The 21,004-nt window shown below is 45.1% G+C and overlaps 1 protein-coding gene across 1 annotated transcript in view; it reads left to right on the top strand.

Annotated features, from left to right (window-relative positions):
• Positions 1-591: 591 nt before the first annotated feature.
• LOC124546971 (proton-coupled folate transporter-like) overlaps positions 592-21,004 on the top strand; it is a 36,787-nt gene continuing 16,374 nt past the window's right edge. The window contains exons 1-5 of the mRNA XM_047125076.1: positions 592-698; positions 5,306-5,584; positions 8,627-8,801; positions 17,781-17,967; positions 18,072-18,219. Of these exons, the coding sequence (XP_046981032.1) occupies positions 599-698; positions 5,306-5,584; positions 8,627-8,801; positions 17,781-17,967; positions 18,072-18,219 (889 nt within the window). The 5' untranslated portion in view covers positions 592-598. The remainder of the gene's footprint in view (positions 699-5,305; positions 5,585-8,626; positions 8,802-17,780; positions 17,968-18,071; positions 18,220-21,004) is intronic.

Raw genomic sequence — 21,004 nt, 5'->3', positions numbered from 1 at the left:
CTGTCAAACCTCATTTTAAAAGACATTCTCGTTCGTCGCCTGGCCGTTCTCTTCTAACTGTGTAAACGAATTTTCACGTCTGAAGTCTTCGCTAATATGCTATTGAAATTTAAGTAGTAAACTCAGTAACCGAATGTGCATTTCACTACCTGCGTACGCTAGTTCACTCAGTTCCGGAGGAATTGGATTCCAGCTGTCAATTTTTCGCAAGGAAAGTAACCCCTTTTTCCCTGCTTCACACAGGCAGATACTGTTTTTGTCCCCGTATTTGTGCAGTCGACCGCCTGTTCAAAATGGTTCAAATGGCTCTGAGCACTATGGGACTTAACTTCTGAGGTCATCAGTTCCCTAGAACTTAGAATACTTAAACCTAACTAACCTAAGGACATCACACTCACCCATGCCCGAGGCAGGATTCGAACCTGCGACGGTAGCGGTACCGCGGTTCCAGACTGTAGCGCCTAGAACCGCTCGGCCACCGCGGCCGGCGGACTGCTTGTCTGCCTCCGTCACACCTAACAGTGCAATAGAATTAATTAGGTTGAAATCCATCATAGTCTCACGCAGATTCTATGTTCTCTTTTTCAGAGTAAAGACGATGGAAGCCAGAGCGAGCGTTACAGCGCCGGAAGAGGAGGTGATGTGTGAGACCGACAGGAACGACCCGCAGGAGGACGCGGCTCCACCCACACGCGCAGGTGAGTGCGCGGCGCGGCTCCCCGCAACACAGCACCACTCTGCAGCAGCCACGTGCAACAGATCCCCTCTTCATAGAGGAGCACGATGAGAGGCAGTATAACACAGACAATGGTTATCTGACATCCTACATTAATGCTCACAACTCACTATGTTGATTCTTCCATAACGGTTGAAGAATGGCAGCGTTCCTTTGATACGAGTCAGATCTAGATGTTCAGGATGTACCAGTCGACTAGCAGTATTTTGCTAGACCTTCCCGTTGGGCTACACACTTCATACAAGTCTGTATCAATATCACCGTTCTGCTACGACAGAATATGATTTAAATCTATGACGCACACTCCAAAAGAAAGGCACACTATTTTTTTTAAAATCTGTCTTTTATTCTACATGTTTGAAAGTTTTACAGTGTGTAGATACATCCTTTAGGAACAATATTTTCATTTCTCCACATAATTTCCATTCCTCTCAACTGCCTTACGCCATCTTGTAACCAGCGCCTGTATACCCGCACGGTAAAATTCTGGACCAACCTGTTGGAGCCATTGTTTGGCGGCGTGCACAAGGGAGTCATCATCTTCAAACCTTGTTCCACGAAGGGAGTCTTTCAGTTTCCCACAGAGATGATAGTCACATGGAGCCAGGTTAGGACTGTAAGGCGGGTGTTTCAGTGTTGTCCATCCGAGTTTTGTGATCGCTTCCATGGTTTTTTGAGTGACATGTGGCCGTGCATTGTCGTGCAACAGCTAAACATCCTGCTTTTGCCGATGTGGTCGAACACGACTCAGTCGAGCTTGAAGTTTCTTCAGTGTAGTCACATATGCATCAGAATTTATGGTAGTTCCACTTGCAACAGTCCTTCGGAATCAAAAAACACCGTAGCCATAACTTTACCCTGGAGAAGGTGGGGTTTTGAATGTTTTTTCTTGGGTGAGTTTGCATGATGCCACTCCATTGATTGCCTCTTCGTCTCTGGTGAAAAATGATGGACCCATGTTTCATCACCTGTCACAATTCTTCCAAGAAATTCATCTCCACCATTCTCGTACTGTTCCAAAAGTTCGCTGCATACTGTTTTTCTTGTTTCTTTGTGAGTCACTGTCAACATCCTGGGAATCCACCTGGCACAAACGTTTTTAACGCCAACACTTTCAGTATTCTGCAGACACTTCCTTCCCCTATCCCAACGTAGCGTGACAGTTCATTAACTCTCTGCACATTGTCTGGAGTGTGTGCTGTACGAGGCCTGCCGCTGCGAGGACAATCCTCAATATTGCCGTGCCCGCTTTCATCACGTAACCTGCATGCCCACCGACTAACTGTACTGCGATCGACAGCAGCATCTCCATACACCTTTTTCAACCTCTTGTGGATGTTTGCCACTGTCTCGTTTTCACAGCACAGGAATTCTATGACAGCACGTTGCACGAACGTCAAGTGTAGCACCCATCTTGAAGACATGCTGTATCGGTGCCACTCACGGGAACAGGTTGAACAAAGTTTGAAAACAAGCGGGAAGGATGTGTCTACACACTGAAAAACTTTCACACATGCAGAATCAAAAATGTATTTTTAAAAAAATAGTGTGCATTTCTTTTGAAGTGACCCTCGTAATTGTCCTCACAATACTCCTCCTGGCAATGGATCATTTGCCAGATCCTTGATGAAGTCTTGTAACTCCTACAGTGCTTAAATGCAAACAATAATTAACTCTATTTGTATCCGAGAGTAAATGGAAGCTCACTATATACTGTGTATTTGTCTTGTGACACACAGCAACTGCACTGATATTTAAGACATTTCTCATTTATTGTTCCGTCTCAGCTGCACCTTTGTTATTAGATTACATGTTTCGATCACTGAGGATCGTCTTCAGATCTAAAACAAAAACTAAATATGTACCATCTAATTTTAACAATAAGCGGAAAAGTAAAGAGTTGAACATAAACGTGGAATTTACCCAAGTAGCTGCGTCAGCAACACGTCTTGTCTGCTCAGAAACACATTTGAGTACTGTTTTTTGCAACTGAGGTCAATATTTTAAACGGATATATGTTGGAGGTAGGGGTGGCGGCGGGACGAGGGGGAAGGGGAAGTGGAGCGAGGGTTATTGGGGGAGGGGGGGGGAGGAATTAGGTTGGGGATGGTGGTGACGTCACGAGTTTAATAAGAGGAGTCGTCCTAAAATAATAGAACGCATAATTATGAAAAAATTCTCGTTAGAGTATTAGTAGTGCAAAACAATGAATATGTAAAATATAGACTGCAAAGATAGTAAAATTACACTACTGGCCATTAAAATTGCTACACCAAGAAGAAATGCAGATGATAAACGGGTATTCATTGGACAAATATATTATACTAGAACTGACATGTGATTACATTTTCACACAATTTGGGTGCATAGGTCCTGAGAAATCAGTTCCCAGAACAACAACCTCTGGCCGTAATAACGGCCTTGATACGCCTGGGCGTTGAGTCAAACAGAGCTTGGATGGCGTGTACAGGTACAGCTGCCCATGCAGCTTCAACACGATACCACAGTTCATCACGAGTAGTGACTGGCGTATTGTGATGGGCCAGTTGCTCGACCACCATTGACCAGACGTTTTCAATTGGTGAGAGATCTGGAGAATGTACTGGCCAGGGCAGCAGTCGAATGTTTTCTGTATCCAGAAAGGCATGTACAGGACCTGCAACATGCGGTCGTGCATTGTCCTGCTGAAATGTAGGGTTTCGCAAGCATTGAATGAGGGGTAAAGCCATGGGCCGTAACACATCTGAAATGTAACGTCCACTGTTCAAAGTGGCGTCAATGCGAACAAGAGGTGACCGAGACGTGTAACCAATGGCACCCCATACCATCACGCCAGGTGATACGGCAGTATGGAGATGACGAATACACGCTTCCAATGTGCGTTCACCGCGATGTCGCCAAACACGGATGCGACCATCATGATGCTGTAAACAGAACCTGGATTCATCCGAAAAATGACTTTTGCCATTCGTGCACCCAGTTTCGTCGTTGAGTACACCATCGCAGGCGCTCCTGTCTGTGATGTAACCGCAACCATGGTCTCCGAGCTGATAGTCCATGCTGCTGAAACGTCGTCGAACTGTTCGTGCAGATAGTTGTTGTCTTGCAAACGTCCCCATCTGTTGACTCAGGGATCGAGACGTGGCTGCACGATTCGTTACAGCCATGCGGATAAGATGCCTGACATCTCGACTGCTAGTGATACGAGGCCGTTGGGATCCAGCACGGCGTTCCGTATCACCCTCCTGAACCCACCGATTCCATATTCTGCCAGCAGTCATTGGATCTCGACCAACGCGAGCAGCAATGTCGCAATACGATAAACCGCAATCATGATAGGCTACAATCCGACCCTTATCAAAGACGGAAACGTGATGGTACGCATTTCTCCTCCTTACACGAGGCGTCACAACAACGTTTCACCAGGCAACGCAGGTCAACTGCTGTTTGTGTATGAGAAATTGGTTGGAAACTTTCCTCATGTCAGCACGTCGCAGGTGTCGCCACCGGCGCCAACCTCGTGTGAATGCTCTGACAAGCTAATCGTTTGCATATCTTCTTCCTGTCGGTTAAATTTCGCGTCTGTAGCACGTCATCTTCGTGGTGTATCAATTTTAATGGCCTATAGTGTAAAAAATGGTCTGATGGGGATTGGGAGTGACCAAAGAAGAGCGGGTTAGGGGCAGGGAGGCTGTGCGTTTAACAAGAGAAGGTCTTATACTAAGATTGCGAAAAGTCAGTTTGTAAAAAATCTTCCGTAAAAATACCAGAATATGTGTGTGAAACTGTAAAAGGAGATAAAATAGTATTTATAATAGTGGAAATAAAGGGAGAAAAGTGAATTAGCATCTTGAGACATTGAAAGTAAAAAACTTTCAAAGTGTAAAACCGTAAGGTCTTACTCTGAAAATATTAAAAATAAAAAAAAGAAGCGATTAGGGGAAATCACGGCAAACCTAAATACGGATGACCAGATGCGTGTTTGAACCATCCTCCCCCCGGATGCGAGTCCGGTGTGCTAATCACTGCGCCACTTCTCTCGGTCGGCCTACAACGATGGATGTATAAGAAGTGAAATACATAAAGGTTGTAAAATTACAGACGTGAGAACCCTGAACTGCATGAGGTGTCATTATTAATATATTTTAAAAGCATTGCGACTATAAAGCAGTAAAAAGCGTAAAATAATAAATTATAAAAGGGAAATTTTATACACTTTTATTTTTTATACTTTCAGAATAAGACTTTATGGCTTTATACTTTCAAAGTTTCACACCCACGCCAATGAAAAATTTCTGGCTGTACCGGGAACCGAAACCGAGTCTTCCGCGTGGCAGCGAGTCACGCCGACCAGTCGTACGTAGGCGGACTATCAGTTTGTAGTGTAGAAATTGATTCATTAGACATATTCCAGACGTAAACACTCACCAGTAATAGTAAATGTAATCGAAATATTTCCTATATTTGTACATTTGGTACACACGCTCAGAGACGAGAGTGTGAAATACAACTTCACGAGCAGGAACTGAGGCAGCGATCGGACGAGTGAAGGAGTGCGTCGTGTTGCAGTGAAGTGGTGGCGCACGCGCCCGACGGTGGAGCCGCTGGTGTTGCTGTTCATGTTCTCCTACGTGGTGACGCACTCAGTGGTCAACGGGCTCTTCCTGGAGCGCGTGTGCGGCTCCAGCGACACCAGCGTGTGCACGAACGAGGACCGCGCCTACTCCAGCACCCTCACCACCTGGAAGACCATCATCGAAGCTATCGTGCCCGCCGCTGTGTCGCTTTTCATCGGCAGCTGGAGCGACAAGTTCGGACGTCGACCCATCTTCATCTGGTCATTTGCTGGTATGTCAAGAGCAAATGTCTTCTATGAATCAACTACGTTTACCAAACTGAGCTTGCTTTAAAATTTACGATAGCGGTGCTCTGATACTAAAAGAGCGGTTTCCTTTAGTTGTAGAAATAGTCACGTTAAGAGCTGTGTGCCTTTGATACTCTATATTAATACATGTAATAGCACCGACAGTTTCGACCCATTCTTCATGATAGATGAAAATACAAAAATCTACATCACAGCTAAGTAAATTTAAAAAGATTCAGAAAATGCACAGTGTTACTGACAAGGGGAGGCCACGACTTTTGGAACGCGGATTTACTGCAAACTTCGTACACTCGTAGTACTCCATGAGGAAAACAAAATGTGTAAGCAGTAGCCCGTACTTCTCAAGCGTTATTAAGAAAATCGCAAGATAATTTCGATCGTCGAATATATATCTGTCCGTGGTCATTTGAACTACCAAGCGACTGCGGCCGACTGGTGTTGGTACGGTAGCTCAGCGTGTTCGGTCAGATCGTTAATTACCCTTTATATAAAAAAATAAATAAATAAAAAAAAAACTGGGCGCACGGATGAACGAAAAATTGCACGGGTGTCATCGGACGTCAGCCCTGAACAAATTCAACAAACAATATTGAACAAAATTTAAAAAAAAGGAAGTGTTTGGCGTTCAGTTTTGTTTTTAATTTTCAACACAGTCATTTTCTTTACTATTTATATTACACTTGATATAATGGGAAAAATACGTGTAATCGGATGAACTTTTATTAAATTTACAGTGTTATTTGTCAGTCTACCAATTTTTATTATCACAAATAATGTAATATTCATAACTATCGACTAGTAAACGACCAAACGCATAAAGTGATACTGAAAATGTACGCTTATCCGTGATTTGAGAAATCCCTTATACCTGGAAGGAGCCCGAAACGACTTGTTACCTCCAAGTTTTGACCGGCACAGACGGCTTTCGAAATACGTACAGTTAATCGTCGCTTTCGACATTGCGAGTACAAGTTGCAGGATGGTATTTTTCGTAAAAAACATAGAAAACATACAGTTAAACAGCACCAGCTGCATTGAATAAGCGCTATGTTTCCGCATACGCAAGGTCTTTTGGCGTTTTCCGAGGAAAAACAAACTTCGTTAACATTTTCAAAAACCTCTCTTTCAGACGATAGTTTGGAAGCAAACCATGCATAACGCAGTATTTCTTTAAAAATCGGCTCTGATAATTGGTTATGCAGTATCGAGTGTATTTTAATGGCGGCTTCCGAGAAGCAATTTCTCGTTCTCTTTCGATTAAATACGAACAGTTTTGAAGACGCGGACAAGCGTACATTTTCATTATCACTTTATGCGCTTGGTCGTTTACTAGTCGATACTTATGATTATTACATTACTTGTGGTAATAAAAATTAGTAGACTGACAAGTAACATTGTAAATTTAATAAAAGTTCATTCGATTACACGTATTTTTCCCATTATATCAACTGTAATATAAATAGGAAAGAAAATGACTGTGTTGAAAATTAAAAAGATCTGACGAACGGAACTCGATCCAGCGATCCAGCGGCTTGAACGCCAAACAATTTAAAACAAAAAATTGTTCTGTATTGTTCGCCGAATTTGTTCATGGCGGACGTCCGATGACACCCGTGCAGTTTGTTCCTCCATCCGCTCGCCCAGATTTTTATTATAAAGGGTAGCTAACGCTCTTTTTTTTGTAATCTCATTTTTTTCGTTTCAATTGTTCGTGGCGGACGACACATGACGCCCGTTGAAGTTCGTTACTGATCCATTTCAGTTTTTTTTATTACAGAGGGCAGCCGAACACGCTGAGCTACCGTGCCGGCACGCTCTGACCGAACACGCTGAGCTACCGTTCCGGCACCACTCGGCCGCAGCCGCTTCATGGTTAAAATGGCCACGCACAGATATAGACGGTGATCAAAAAGTCAGTATAAATTTGAAAACTTAATAAACCGCGGAATAATGTAGATAGAGAGGTAAAAATTGACACATATGCTTGGAATGACATGGGGTTTTATTAGAACAAAAAAAAAAAAAAAAACAAAGTTCACAAATGTCCGACGGATGGCGCTGGACAGCAAAACTGCTACCGTGACGGGTGAGAGGTACGCCGATATGTTACAGAATCGCATCATCCCCAGCCTGGCTGATAAACACCTGCTGGGACGTACGATGTTTATGCAGGATGGCACTCCACCCCATATTGCTAGACGCGTGAAAGATCTCTTGCGCGCGTCGTTTGGTGATGATCGTGTGTTCAGCCGCCACTTTCGTCATGCTTGGCCTCCCAGGTCCCCAGACCTCAGTCCGTACGATTATTGGCTTTGGGGTTACCTGAAGTCGCAAGTGTATCGAGATCGACCGACATCTCTAGGGATGCTGAAAGACAACATCCGACGCCAATGCCTCACCGTAACTCCGGACATGCTTTACAGTGCTGTTCACAACATTATTCCTCGACTACAGCTATTGGTGAGGAATGATGGTGGACATATTGAGCATTTCCTGTAAAGAACATCATCTTTGCTTTGTCTTGCTTTGTTATGCTAATAATTGCTATTCTGATCAGATGAAGCGCCATCTGTCGGACATTTTTCGAACTTTTGTATTTTTTTGGTTCTAATAAAACCCCATGTCATTTCAAGTATGTGTGTCAATTTGTACCTCTCTATCTACATTATTCCGTGATTTATTGAGTTTTCAAATTTATACTGATTCTTTGATCACCCGGTATATTCGACGACCGAAATTATCTTGCGATTTTCTCAATAACGCTTGAGAAGTACGCGCTACTGCTTACACATTTTGATGTCCTCATGGAGTACTACAAGTGTACGAAGTTTGCAGTAAATCCGCGCTCCTAACGTCCTGTCCTCCCCTTGTGAGTATTCGAGCGTAAACGACCTCCACAAAATAACTATTGACATCAAGTAGTCCAACGCTGTGTTACAACTGGCTTGTGCCGGAACACTGTGCTCTTCTGTTGCTGGTTATGTCAACGTCGTCCCTCATTCCAGGCAACGCCATTGCGTACGGCGTGTTCTCCGGGCTGGCTGCGATTCCAAACCTAGCGCCGGAGTGGTTGTTGATGCCTTCAGTAGCGGCCACCTTCAGCGGCGGCATGATGAACCTCATGGCTGTGGCCAACGTCTACATCGCCGACGTCAGCCCTGCGGGGCAGAAGGAGCTGAGGTAGGCGCTCACAGCTTAATACACTCATTACAGACCAGGGTGCCAACGAAGCACGTGATATTGCAGTTTTAATGGTAGATGTCAGTCGCAGTGTACTGAAGAAGAATATTCAGTTGTAACAGTAATATTACACAGCAAATACACCGATAAACCAATACAATACGCCCGCTGCCACCGCAGGGCTGGATGCTGCCTGGTGATGTTGCGGGTAAGCATGAGTAGGAGTATCTAAGCGGAGCAGACGCGGACGGGTGAACACTCCAACGAAGACATGGGCTGCATATTGGCAGATCCATGCAGGTAAGCGACTTTTGCGAAGGGCAGATTATTTTTACGCAGAGCCTGTGAACGAAAATCTCGAAAACTGCGAAGCTGGTCAAATACGAGGGCATTTCGAAAAGTAAAGATACAATGGCTTGCAGTCCTTAAATAGAACATTTATTTAGAAAACGTCAGTTACATCTTATTAACTGTATTATTTGTTATTTTTCGACATAATCACCCCCATTATCCAAACATTTGTTAAGTTGGTGCACAAGCTTTTGTATCCCACAGTCATAGAAGGTTGCCGCCTGTTGTCGAAACCACATTTCAACTTCATCTTTGATCTCTTCATCGCCGTGGAATGATTTTCCACCAAGATGTGACTTCAGGTAACTGAAGACATGGAAGTCGGTGGGCGCAAGGTCCGGGCTGTATGGCGGATGGTCCAATACGTCCCATTTGGATTGTTTGAGTAGTGCTTTGGTTACGAGCGCTGTGTGAGGCCGAGCTTTGTCATGAAGCAAGAGGACTCCACTTGTCAGCATGCCCCTGCGTTTGTTTTGAATTGTCCTTCGAAGACGTTTCAAAGTCTGGCAACATGCAGCAGCATTAATTGTCGTTCCAGGAGGCATAAATTCCAACAGAAGAATGCCTTGTCTGTCCCAAAAAACAGAAGCCATGATTTTCTTCGCTAAAATCGACGTTTAGCATTACTTAGCTTTTGGTGAATTCGAATGGTGCCATTGCATTGATTGTTGCTTGGATTCAGGTGTATGGTGATAAACCCACGTCTCGTCACCTGTCACAATGTGATCAAGGAACTCATCACCTGCTTCAGCACAGCGTGTGAGGAAGTCGAATGCAAAGCCCATACTTTTCTTTTTGTGTTCTTCCGTTAACAGTTTTGGAACCCAGCGCGCACACAATTTCCTGTACCCTAGCTTGACAGTCACAACATCATAAAGAGTTATCATTGACACGTTCGGTATGATCTGATGCAATTCTTTCAATGTGAGATGTCTATTCACACGAATTGCGTCCTCCGGGCATCAAAAATCACAGATGCCCGACCTGTTCTTTGTTCATCATGAACATCGGTCCTACCTTCAGAGAAATGACGACACCATTTCGTTACATTTTGTCGATTCATAATGTTCCCATAAACAGAAACAATTTCTTTGTGGATATCCGCTGGTCGCTGACCTTTTGCATGAGGAAAACATATGACGGAGCGCACTTCGCATTCTGAATCGGGACAGCCATTTTAAACACAACCTACTCCAACCAGAAGCAACGTTCAACTGCCGAACGACCGCGAGGAGAAAGCTAATGGTTCAAGGTTAACACCAGTGTTGCCAATCTGCTCGCCAAAACACTTCTGTTCCTCTGGCGTATGGTGTATCTTTACTTTCCGAAATACCCTCGTATTATACTGCCGTGAGCATCTACGGAAAGAGATAGAAGGGCAGTAAAACTAGCACTCGGTACCAAATGGCAGAGCGGACAAGACTCTTCACAGAACATGGGGTTCGAACATTGTCTGCTCTGTAAAGTAGGTTAGATGGTGATCTGTGGCGTCTCTGCTGAAACAGCACAAAGCTGGTGGTCGCACAATTGTTTCGGAGCGCACCGTCCATCCTACATTGTTGAACATGGTTCTCCGCAGCAAACCACCCCTACGTATTCACATGTTGACCAAACGTCATCGTCAGTTACGACTGCAGTGGGCACGGGACCATCGGGATTCGACCATCGATCAATGGAAACTCGTCGGCACTTTGGGGAAATCACATTTTTCCTTCAGTAATCCGGTGGTTGTCTCCACAAAGGCCATCATCGAGATGAACGGCGGCTGAAAATGTGCAGTGCACCACGGAGACATTCTCCTGCGCTTGCTTGGGGCATGTGGTAGCAATCTTACACACATTGACAGCTGCGAAGCTCCTGCATCCCTTCATGTTTGATGTCTTCCCCGACGGCGATGTCATCTCTCAGCGGTACAATTGTCCGTGTCTCCCAGCCAAAACCGTGGTACAGTGGTTTGAGGAGCATAATAGTGAAGCCACGTTGGCGTCTGGGTGATTCGCAGTTCAAGGTCACGCGGTTCCAGGCACGAAACTAAGTCCACAGTACTTATTTGATGATTGTTAATATTTTTTTAAAAAGGAGATAAGGAAAAGAGATAAGGAACTTTATTGTTTATAATACAACATACAGTCACTATAAATCTTTATTTTACATTTGTTATTGCCCACTTTAGCCCATATAAAAAGGTACATATCACCATTCAACTTCTTCTTCTTCCTGGTAGACAAAACAAATGGTATACTAGGAACAAGAGTACGATACAGTACTTTTGCTAGTATTCCTGCTGTCTCAGCTATATTCGACGTCTTTCAGGCCAGAATGTTAGCATCTGGAAATGCTTCAAGGCCACCATAGTCTGCATGATTTCCCCAAACAACAGCCAAGGTAAGCGATGTTGAGCCTCCAAACACAGCTTGTACATCACAAGTGAGGTTCAGACGCAGTCCACGAAAAACACTTGGTCGTCCAATCAATTGCTATTTAGAAATCTGCCCAGCCAGATCAATATCAATGGCCTATAAAGACCTGTACACAGGTACACTGCGCCGCCAGCGACGACGGTAACCTAGACGTCGCAGAGGCATTGCTGAGGCACGCTAACACAAGTCTTTAAAGGCCATTGATATTGATCTGGCTGGGCAGTTTTCTAAACAGCAATTGATTGGACGACCAAGTATTTTTCGTGGACTGCGTCTGAACCTCACTTGTGATGTACAAGCTGTTGTTGGAGGCTCAACATGGCTTACTTTGGCTGCTGTTTGGGGCAATCATGCAGACTATGGTGGCCTTGAAGCATTTCCAGATGCTAACATTCTGGCCTGGAAGACGTGGAGTATAGCTGAGACAGCAGGAACACTAGCAAAAGCCCCATATGGTACTCTTGTCCCTAGTATGCCATTTGTTTTGTCTACCAGGAAGAAGAAGAAGTTGAATGCTGATGAGTACCTTTTTATATGGGCCAAAGTGGGCAATAACAATTGTAAAATAAAGATAAATGGTGACTATGTGATGCATTATAGACAATAAAGTTCCTTATCTCCTTTTTAAATAAATATTAACAAATTCGCGTGGTGTAAATCCTGTGGAATCGATCTGCGTCGCTGTCGCGCACCATCACCGCGTGCGCAAATCAGCATCCCGTCATTTATGCGAATTACGTGACCTGTGCGCAGACATGTAATGTCACATACTTCCACAAACCTACCAAGAAACTTTAGGGTCCCTGATACGTAGAATCAGTGAAGTATTTCGTCCCAAAAATGGACAAACAAGTTATAAACAGATGGTCATAATATTTTGGCTTATCAGTGTATGCTAAACTTATCTCATAGTATTAGCTGAAATACACTCCTGGAAATTGAAATAAGAACACCGTGAATTCATTGTCCCAGGAAGGGGAAACTTTATTGACACATTCCTGGGGTCAGATACATCACATGATCACACTGACAGAACCACAGGCACATAGACACAGGCAACAGAGCATGCACAATGTCGGCACTAGTACAGTGTATATCCACCTTTCGCAGCAATGCAGGCTGCTATTTTCCCATGGAGACGATCGTAGAGATGCTGGATGTAGTCCTGTGGAACGGCTTGCCATGCCATTTCCACTTGGCGCCTCAGTTGGACCAGCGTTCGTGCTGGACGTGCAGACCGCGTGAGACGACGCTTCATCCAGTCCCAAACATGCTCAATGGGGGACAGATCCAGAGATCTTGCTGGCCAGGGTAGTTGACTTACACCTTCTAGAGCACGTTGGGTGGCACGGGATACATGCGGACGTGCATTGTCCTGTTGGAACAGCAAGTTCCCTTGCCGGTCTAGGAATGGTAGAACGATGGGTTCGATGACGGTTTGGATGTACCGTCCACTATTCAGTGTCCCCTCGACGATCACCAGTGGTGTACGGCAAGTGTAGGAGATCGCTCTCCACACCATGATGCCGGGTGTTGGGCCTGTGTGCCTCGGTCGTATGCAGTCCTGATTGTGGCGCTCACCTGCACGGCGCCAAACACGCATACGACCATCATTGGCACCAAGGCAGAAGCGACTCTCATCGCTGAAGACGACACGTCTCCATTCGTCCCTCCATTCACGCCTGTCGCGACACCACTGGAGGCGGGCTGCACGATGTTGGGGCGTGAGCGGAAGACGGCCTAACGGTGTGCGGGACCGTAGCCCAGCTTCATGGAGACGGTTGCGAATGGTCCTCGCCGATACCCCAGGAGCAACAGTGTCCCTAATTTGCTGGGAAGTGGCGGTGCGGTCCCCTACGGCACTGCGTAGGATCCTACGGTCTTGGCGTGCATCCGTGCGTCGCTGCGGTCCGGTCCCAGGTCGACGGGCACGTGCACCTTCCGCCGACCACTGGCGACAACATCGATGTACTGTGGAGACCTCACGCCCCACGTGTTGAGCAATTCGGCGGTACGTCCACCCGGCCTCCCGCATGCCCACAATACGCCCTCGCTCAAAGTCCATCAACTGCACATACGGTTCACGTCCACGCTGTCGCGGCATGCTACCAGTGTTAAAGACTGCGATGGCGCTCCGTATGCCACGGCAAACTGGCTGACACTGACGGCGGCGGTGCACAAATGCTGCGCAGCTAGCGCCATTCGACGGCCAACACCGCGGTTCCTGGTGTGTCCGCTGTGCCGTGCGTGTGATCATTGCTTGTACAGCCCTCTCGCAGTGTTCGGAGCAAGTATGGTGGGTCTGACATACCGGTGTCAATGTGTTCTTTTTTCCATTTCCAGGAGTGTATTTGACACTTCCGGGTTTCACGTTCTCTGTTAGGCGTTTGATTTGGTTAACCTATGTAAAACCATTTACTGATAAATCGAAAACATAGGACAGCCGTGTAATATTATCCTTTGCTAACTGACTTCCTGACCTCCCCTCGAAGTCTAGGTGGAAACACCGCAAGAAATGCATGCCTGGCTATAAACGCAGATGTTAACCAAGCATGCAGGTTGCAACTTTGTTTTTTGATCACGAACATCACTTGTGCAACACTCTCAATGCTTTGCAAGTGTCATTCAGGTTAAGAACAGTATTCAGCGTAGTTGTGTGCGCATTTTGTCGGAGCTTAATGAATTCGAAGCGGGCAAATTGTTGCTGCTCATATGCTGAGTGCGTATATAACCAAGATATCCGAAGAGTGGCCGGTCGGTATGGCCGAGAGGTTCTAGGCCCTTCAGTCTGGAGGCGCGTGACGGCTACGGTCGCAGGTTCGAATCCTGCCTCGGGCATGAATGTGTGTGATGTCCTTAGGTTAGTTAGGTTTAAGTAGTTCTAAGTTCTAGGGGAATGATGACCTCAGATGTTAAGTTCCCATAGTCCTCAGAGCCATTTGAACCATTTTATCCGAAGTGTTCGATGTTTTCAGAGGCACCGAATTACGGTTTATGCAGCATATAGGCAAAGTGGAAAAGCATCATCCGCAAAGAGTTGAGTGGTAGTGGGTTCATGGTCAGTGAGGAGGATTGTGACGAAAAATAAGAGGATGACAGCTGCAGCACGACAACAACACGAAGATAGCTGCATAAGCAGGAAATTGCAGGGCCAGCTGGAATTCCACGTTCACTCCTCAGCGCTGCAAATGTCCGTAACAGGAAAACTGATGCAGAAGACATAAAACATGGACTACGGGGCAATGGAAGAAAATCATTTGGCTGGATGAGTCTTCTTCCACCGTGTTTCCAACTTCTGCTCGAGTTTATGTCCCAAGAGTGCAAGATGGCGCGGAGTTCGCCGATGATTTAGGCAGCCATATCGTGCTATTCCATGAGCCCCATGGTTACTCTGCAAGGATTACGTGACCATTGTAGCTCACCAGTTCCATCTCATGGAACAATGTTCGCTCCCCAATGCTCATGCTTTGTCCGAAGACAACAGGGACCCTGTTCACACAGCTCGTATCTTCCAAAAACTTTTTTTTAAATACTAAGATGAATTCTCACATCTCTCCTTGTCACCACAGATCTATATTACTGAGCCCGTGTGATCTACTTAGGAGGCCGGCCGAAGTGGCCGTGCGGTTAAAGGCGCTGCAGTCTGGAACCGCAAGACCGCTACGGTCGCAGGTTCGAATCCTGCCTCGGGCATGGATGTTTGTGATGTCCTTAGGTTAGTTAGGTTTAACTAGTTCTAAGTTCTAGGGGACTGATGACCACAGATGTTAAGTCCCATAGTGCTCAGAGCCATTTGAACCATTTTTGATCTACTTAGGAAAGAAAATTGCCTGATCACTATCCACCTCCATCATCGTTACCTGATCTTGCTTCTATTTTGTAGGAAGAATGTTGTAAGATTCGCTTCTAAACCAGATAGGACCTTTATTTATCCTTTCAGAGATGACTGTAAGATGTTTCAAATGCCAATGGGTTACCTACACTGAACTAACAGTGGCATTGTGTTGTGTTTGTGGTGTTCCCATATTTTTGTACTATCTCTGAAATGTGACGTTACGGCTGACGCGAGTTCAGCTCTAGAGATTCAGTTAAACCCAAGAAAATTAGGGAGTATAAAATACTTATTTTTATTTGTGTGATCTCGTTGAAGTCAATAATGTGTAGTTTTTGTCTCCAAGCAGAAATGGATTTTGAGAAATAAAGCGAATCAAATTAAGAGAGGTCGTCATTTTCAGTAATCTTCGTTATTTATTGTTGCTTCTTCCTCCACTTATGTTTCTCAGACATTTAAGTTCAAACATTGGCGCTAACACTGCGCAATATTCGACAGAAAACAGAATTTCAAAATGCATCTTTCTCATATCGCACCTGGCAAGCACCTCCTCTGTCAATTTCTCACTGTTAAGCAAGACGCTCCTTTCCAAAGTCAATACAATTTTTGAGTCTGTAATACATGAATTTTAGCGCGGCTCAACATCTGTGGCACAATCTAAAGTGCATTGTGTCCACTCTGACCTCTAAGCCTTTAACTGAGATATGAATTACGGAAAGGTGACAACTTCTTAGAAGTACATAAATTTTGAAAATATGTGTTTCATCATGTATCAATTTGTATTTCTTATTACTTGTGATGACATTTCGGTTTTTTATACAAGACATGGTCATTGTAGAGGTAAAGCTGGTATTAGGCACAATTAACTTGCTTCTCAAGACGTTATATTTAGATATATAAGTGGTAAGGAACGGGGTCGTAACTACCATGCGTCAGAAACCGTTCTTTCGTTTATCAGTATTAGAGAATATAAAGTGTACATTATATATAGTGTTATGTGCATAAATTCAAGTAGACGTGTATTTCTTCAATTACGTGGTTCACTAGCCGATATTTGAAGGTACAAAACAGTACTGTAGTATCCGATACATGACCTATTTCGTTGCAACTTAAACTCTTATTGTTAGACTGAACTTTTTCTATGAATTGTGTGGAGTTGCTATAGCCAAAATCAACATTTGCTGCTGTTCATTGTGGTATAGACGTGAGAATGTGGTTTCTTGCGGTAACATTCTTACATAAATATTTCACGGATTTCTTGCGGGGTCAAATTTGTATGTGAACCTAAGCTTTCAACGATATCCTCTGCCGTCAGTGCCAGGAATTATTATGGGTCATGTGGGACTTTATTTATTCCGCCGAACTATGTCAAGCAGACGGCCCGAAATCACAGAAGTTCCAAATGCTGTCACAGAGTATGCCGGTATCTGTGATGAGAAGTATTAGCAGCGATGCTTGCTACTCTGTACCTTTCAGCTTCAAGCGCCTGTTTTATGCAACAAGGATATACTTGCTGTTACACATTCTGATCTCAACGGCTTAGTTGAGGACAGAATCCCAGTAGACTGGCTAGGTACAGACGATACCATTTGTCATACATCAAACACGATCGCCCGTTTGTTTATGGTCACTTTAACTGAGTAGTCAACTCGTCTAACTACCATTTTTTCGGGCCCGGATTCGATTCCCAGCCGGATCAGAGATGTTCTCCTCTAGGGGTGTTGTGTTGTCATCACCGTATCATCATCATAGACAAGCAAGTCGCCAAGCGTGGCGTCACCTGAAGAGCCTTGTAGTTAGACGTCCAAACTGTAGGGTCTGTAGGGTCTGCCGGCCATCAATGGCACACGATCATTTCGTTTCATTCAGTTTGTGTTTGGTAACACAGATTTGTCGAAACCATGATATTTAATATGGCATCGGTGCTCTGTGCAACGATCTGAAATAGTATGTGTTGGCTGATAAATGTAGCTACTACTGTACTGTCACGAAATTTTATAAATTACACGAACATTGATACCAAGACTGTCTTCATTCTGGAAGCAATATCTCTTTAATTTTCCTGGGCAGGCACGATGTTTAATCAATTTTTCGACCGCCCAAGAAATTCCTGTTGATGACGACAGAGGAAGCCATCCCAAGCTTAAGTCTATGAACAAATCTGACAGAGCAGAAAATCCTTGACACCTTTATCCAAACCATGTGTGTAGCATGTGATCAGGTTGACTTCGACCTAATGTGCATGCGAGCAACAGCATTGGCACAGACGAGATCGTGACTTAAATTTAATGAGTGAAAAAACCAGTACATCCAATGTAGAGGTGGTCGCGTCACAAGAGGAGAACTTTCCTGACACTGTTTACTTCCCGCTTGCAGACTGGGGATACTGGATGCGGCGCAGTACTCGGCCATGATGCTGGGGTCAGGGCTGTCCACGCCGCTTTTCCTGGGCCTCAGCTACTACGGGGTGTACGCCCTGGCCGCCGGCCTCATGCTGCTGTGTCTACTCTACTCCATTTTCCTGCTGCCGGAGACCATGGCGCCCTATACGCCGCCTGAAGACGTGAGTTGCAGGTCTTCCGGCCGACCGAACTGAACGCATTACTCGCACCCTAAAACATCCATAATCATTACAAAAAATCACGTGACTTTGTCTCGTGTGCTCAGGCGAGTTGCGGTTGCTGCAAGGGGATCTTCCGCCCCCAGCTGGTGCGCGACGCGCTCAAGACGTCCCTGATGAAGCGGCCTCATCATGGAAGGTCAACCATCCTCATTGTCATCGTTGTCGTCGTCACTGGCGTCCTCATCTCCCAAGGTATACCCAAACTGAAGCACTGATCCTAGTAAGAACATTATGAGCTTATGTTCATCTGATTTATACTTGATCTGGAAGCAAATTTTGGCGAATGGAAACTCTTAAGTGTTTCACACAGGTTAACTTGTTCAGTTGCATTCATGGCCAGTAGGAACAAACTCATCTGTGACCTGATAGTTTTGGAATCTCTTCTAAATAGGATTTTAATTCTGGACAAATTTTAATTTAGATCACACTCCTACGATTTCCAAACAACATTTGACAGGAGAATTCATTCATTTTTCAAGTTCAACATAAAAGAGTACGTGCTCGGCTCGGCACTAGATCCCGTCAATAGTCTCCCAACAGCTGCTATTAGTCGTGACTAGCTCATTACGTAAGGGGGAGACGAGCGTTAGACCGGTCGCCAAATTGACTTCAGCTGAACACTGCTACACCGGAGGTATACATTGAGATGACAAAAGACATGAGATACCTCCTAATACCGTGTCGGACCTCCTTTTGCCCGGCGAATTAAGGCAGCTCGACGTCGCATGGACCAACAAGTCGTTCGATGTCCTATCCAGAAATAATGAGCCATGCTCCCTCCATAGCCGTCCATAATTGCGAAAGTGTTGGTGTTACAGGATTTTGTGCACGAACTGACCGCTCGATTACGTCCCAGTAATGTTCGCTGGAATTCCTGTCGGGTAATCTGGATGGCCCAATCATTCGCTGGAATTATCCAGAATGTTCTTCAGAGCAATCGCTAACAACTGGACCATTATCATCCACAAAAATGAAGTCCATGAATGGCTGCAAAAGGTCTCCAAGTAGCCGGACATAACCATTTCCAGTCAATGATCGGTTCAGTTGGTCCAGAGAACCGAATGCGTTCCATGTAAATACAGCCCACAACAATATGGAGACACCACCAGCGTGCACAGTGCCTTGTCGATAATTTGGGTCCATGGCTTTGTGGGGTCTGCGCCATGCTCGAACCCTTCCATCTGCTCTTACCATCTAAAATGAGGACATCTGACAAGGCAACAGTTTTGCAGTCGAGTACAACTGATATGGTCATGAGACTAGGAAGGGTGCTGCAGACAATGTCGAGCTGTTAACAAGGGCACTCGCTTCTCTCGTCTGCTGCTATAGCAACGCCTTACGGATTCGTTCGTCGTCCTTCCCAGATTGATTTCTGCGGTTATTTCTCGCAGTGTTTCTTACATTGACAACTCTACACAAATACCGTTGCTCTCGTCGTTAAGTCAAGGCCGTCGGCCACTGCGTCGTTCTTGATGAGAGGTAATGCCTGAAATTTGGAATTCTCGACACACAGAATATTGAATCCCCTAATAATTCCCGTTGTGCTGCCATAATCAATTCGGAAACCTTTTCACGCGGATCATCTGAGCACAAACGACATCTCTGCCGACGCGTTGCTCTTTAATATCTTGTCTATTATACGATGCAATCGCCATCTGTATATGTCCATCTCCCTATCCCATGAATTTTGTCACCTCAGTGAAGTACATTTTAATCGCATACATTGATGCGAGAAACAAAGGAAAACTCTCAGTCGATTAACTAACTTTTTTAGACATCGGTTCTCACAAAACAATGGCCACTGTGACGCCTGCAGAGACATGTCAGCGTGGTTAGGAGGTCACGTTCACCGTGGCTGAGCATCGGTTTATTCTTTATCTTTCTACAAGAGACAAGAGTAAAGGTCACGAAGTTCTGTATTGTTCAACAGGCCATGGGAGACGATGCTACAGTTTCCATGTTGTACATATCTCCTTCTTTGACCTATCGTATAGCGTAACAGGCTGGGCGCCAGCTTGCGAGTGAGGGAAGTGAGATAGATATGAACTGAAAGCGCACAGCAGATTTAAGGGCTGTTGGGTGGTACACCGTCCAGTCTGAGAGTGGTTTCAGGAGGTTTCCCACGCTCATTATGTCAAGTGCTGGGCAGGTCCCCAAATTCCGCCTTAGAGAATACAGTACGCAAGCGTTCAAAGTACGAACACACGGGACAAAGTTTACACGACTCACAGACAGATGGTGCACAAGACTAAAGGGGTGATTCCACCTGTGCGCCTTGCTCCTAGTCAACGTACGGTTCTGCTTGCCCCATACGCAAGTATGGGCTTCCAGTGTCAACACTGATGTGGATGGGAGCACTCATGGGGAAAAGGCATGCACCTACACGCGTGCCTCTACTTGCGTGCGGGGCAAGGCGCCCAGGTGTTAAACGCTCCATTAGGTTACGTTGACGACTGTGGCGTTATTAAGGGCATCTAGCCACAAAGTTAAACAAGAAAATAAAATTGGACAAATTCTAGAATAGTTCACCTCGTACTAGAATGGAAAAGAAGAAGAAAGGGTAAGGTCTCCATCAATAAAACTGCTAATCCGTATTTGCGTTGAATAAGGAAGACAACTTCTCGCCAATGAAGTACGAGAGAAAATTGTGTAAGAGTAATGTAAACAATTTTAGTACATGTCCTACACAGTGTGTCAGGGCAATTTCTGGAATGTACGTTAAGCAAAATTCGAACACTCCGCTTCGATAGCAACTCAGCCTGTCCTCGATCATGACTTTCTCAGTCAGATGGCTGTGTTTCACTATGAACGCCGACGAGTGGATGTCAGACCCAGAAGAAGGCCGCTGCAACCGTGACCGAAACGTTGGTTTTCTCCAGCGGCTGTGATTTTATACATTATGACGCGGTACCATAACCATAAAACTTTTATATCGACTGACTGGCCGCGGAAGCCTAAGCGATTATATTCAAATTTT

Source organism: Schistocerca americana, chromosome 1, assembly GCF_021461395.2.
Source record: "Schistocerca americana isolate TAMUIC-IGC-003095 chromosome 1, iqSchAmer2.1, whole genome shotgun sequence".
NCBI lineage: Eukaryota > Metazoa > Arthropoda > Insecta > Orthoptera > Acrididae > Schistocerca > Schistocerca americana.
This window is presented reverse-complemented; position numbering and strand designations above follow the sequence as displayed.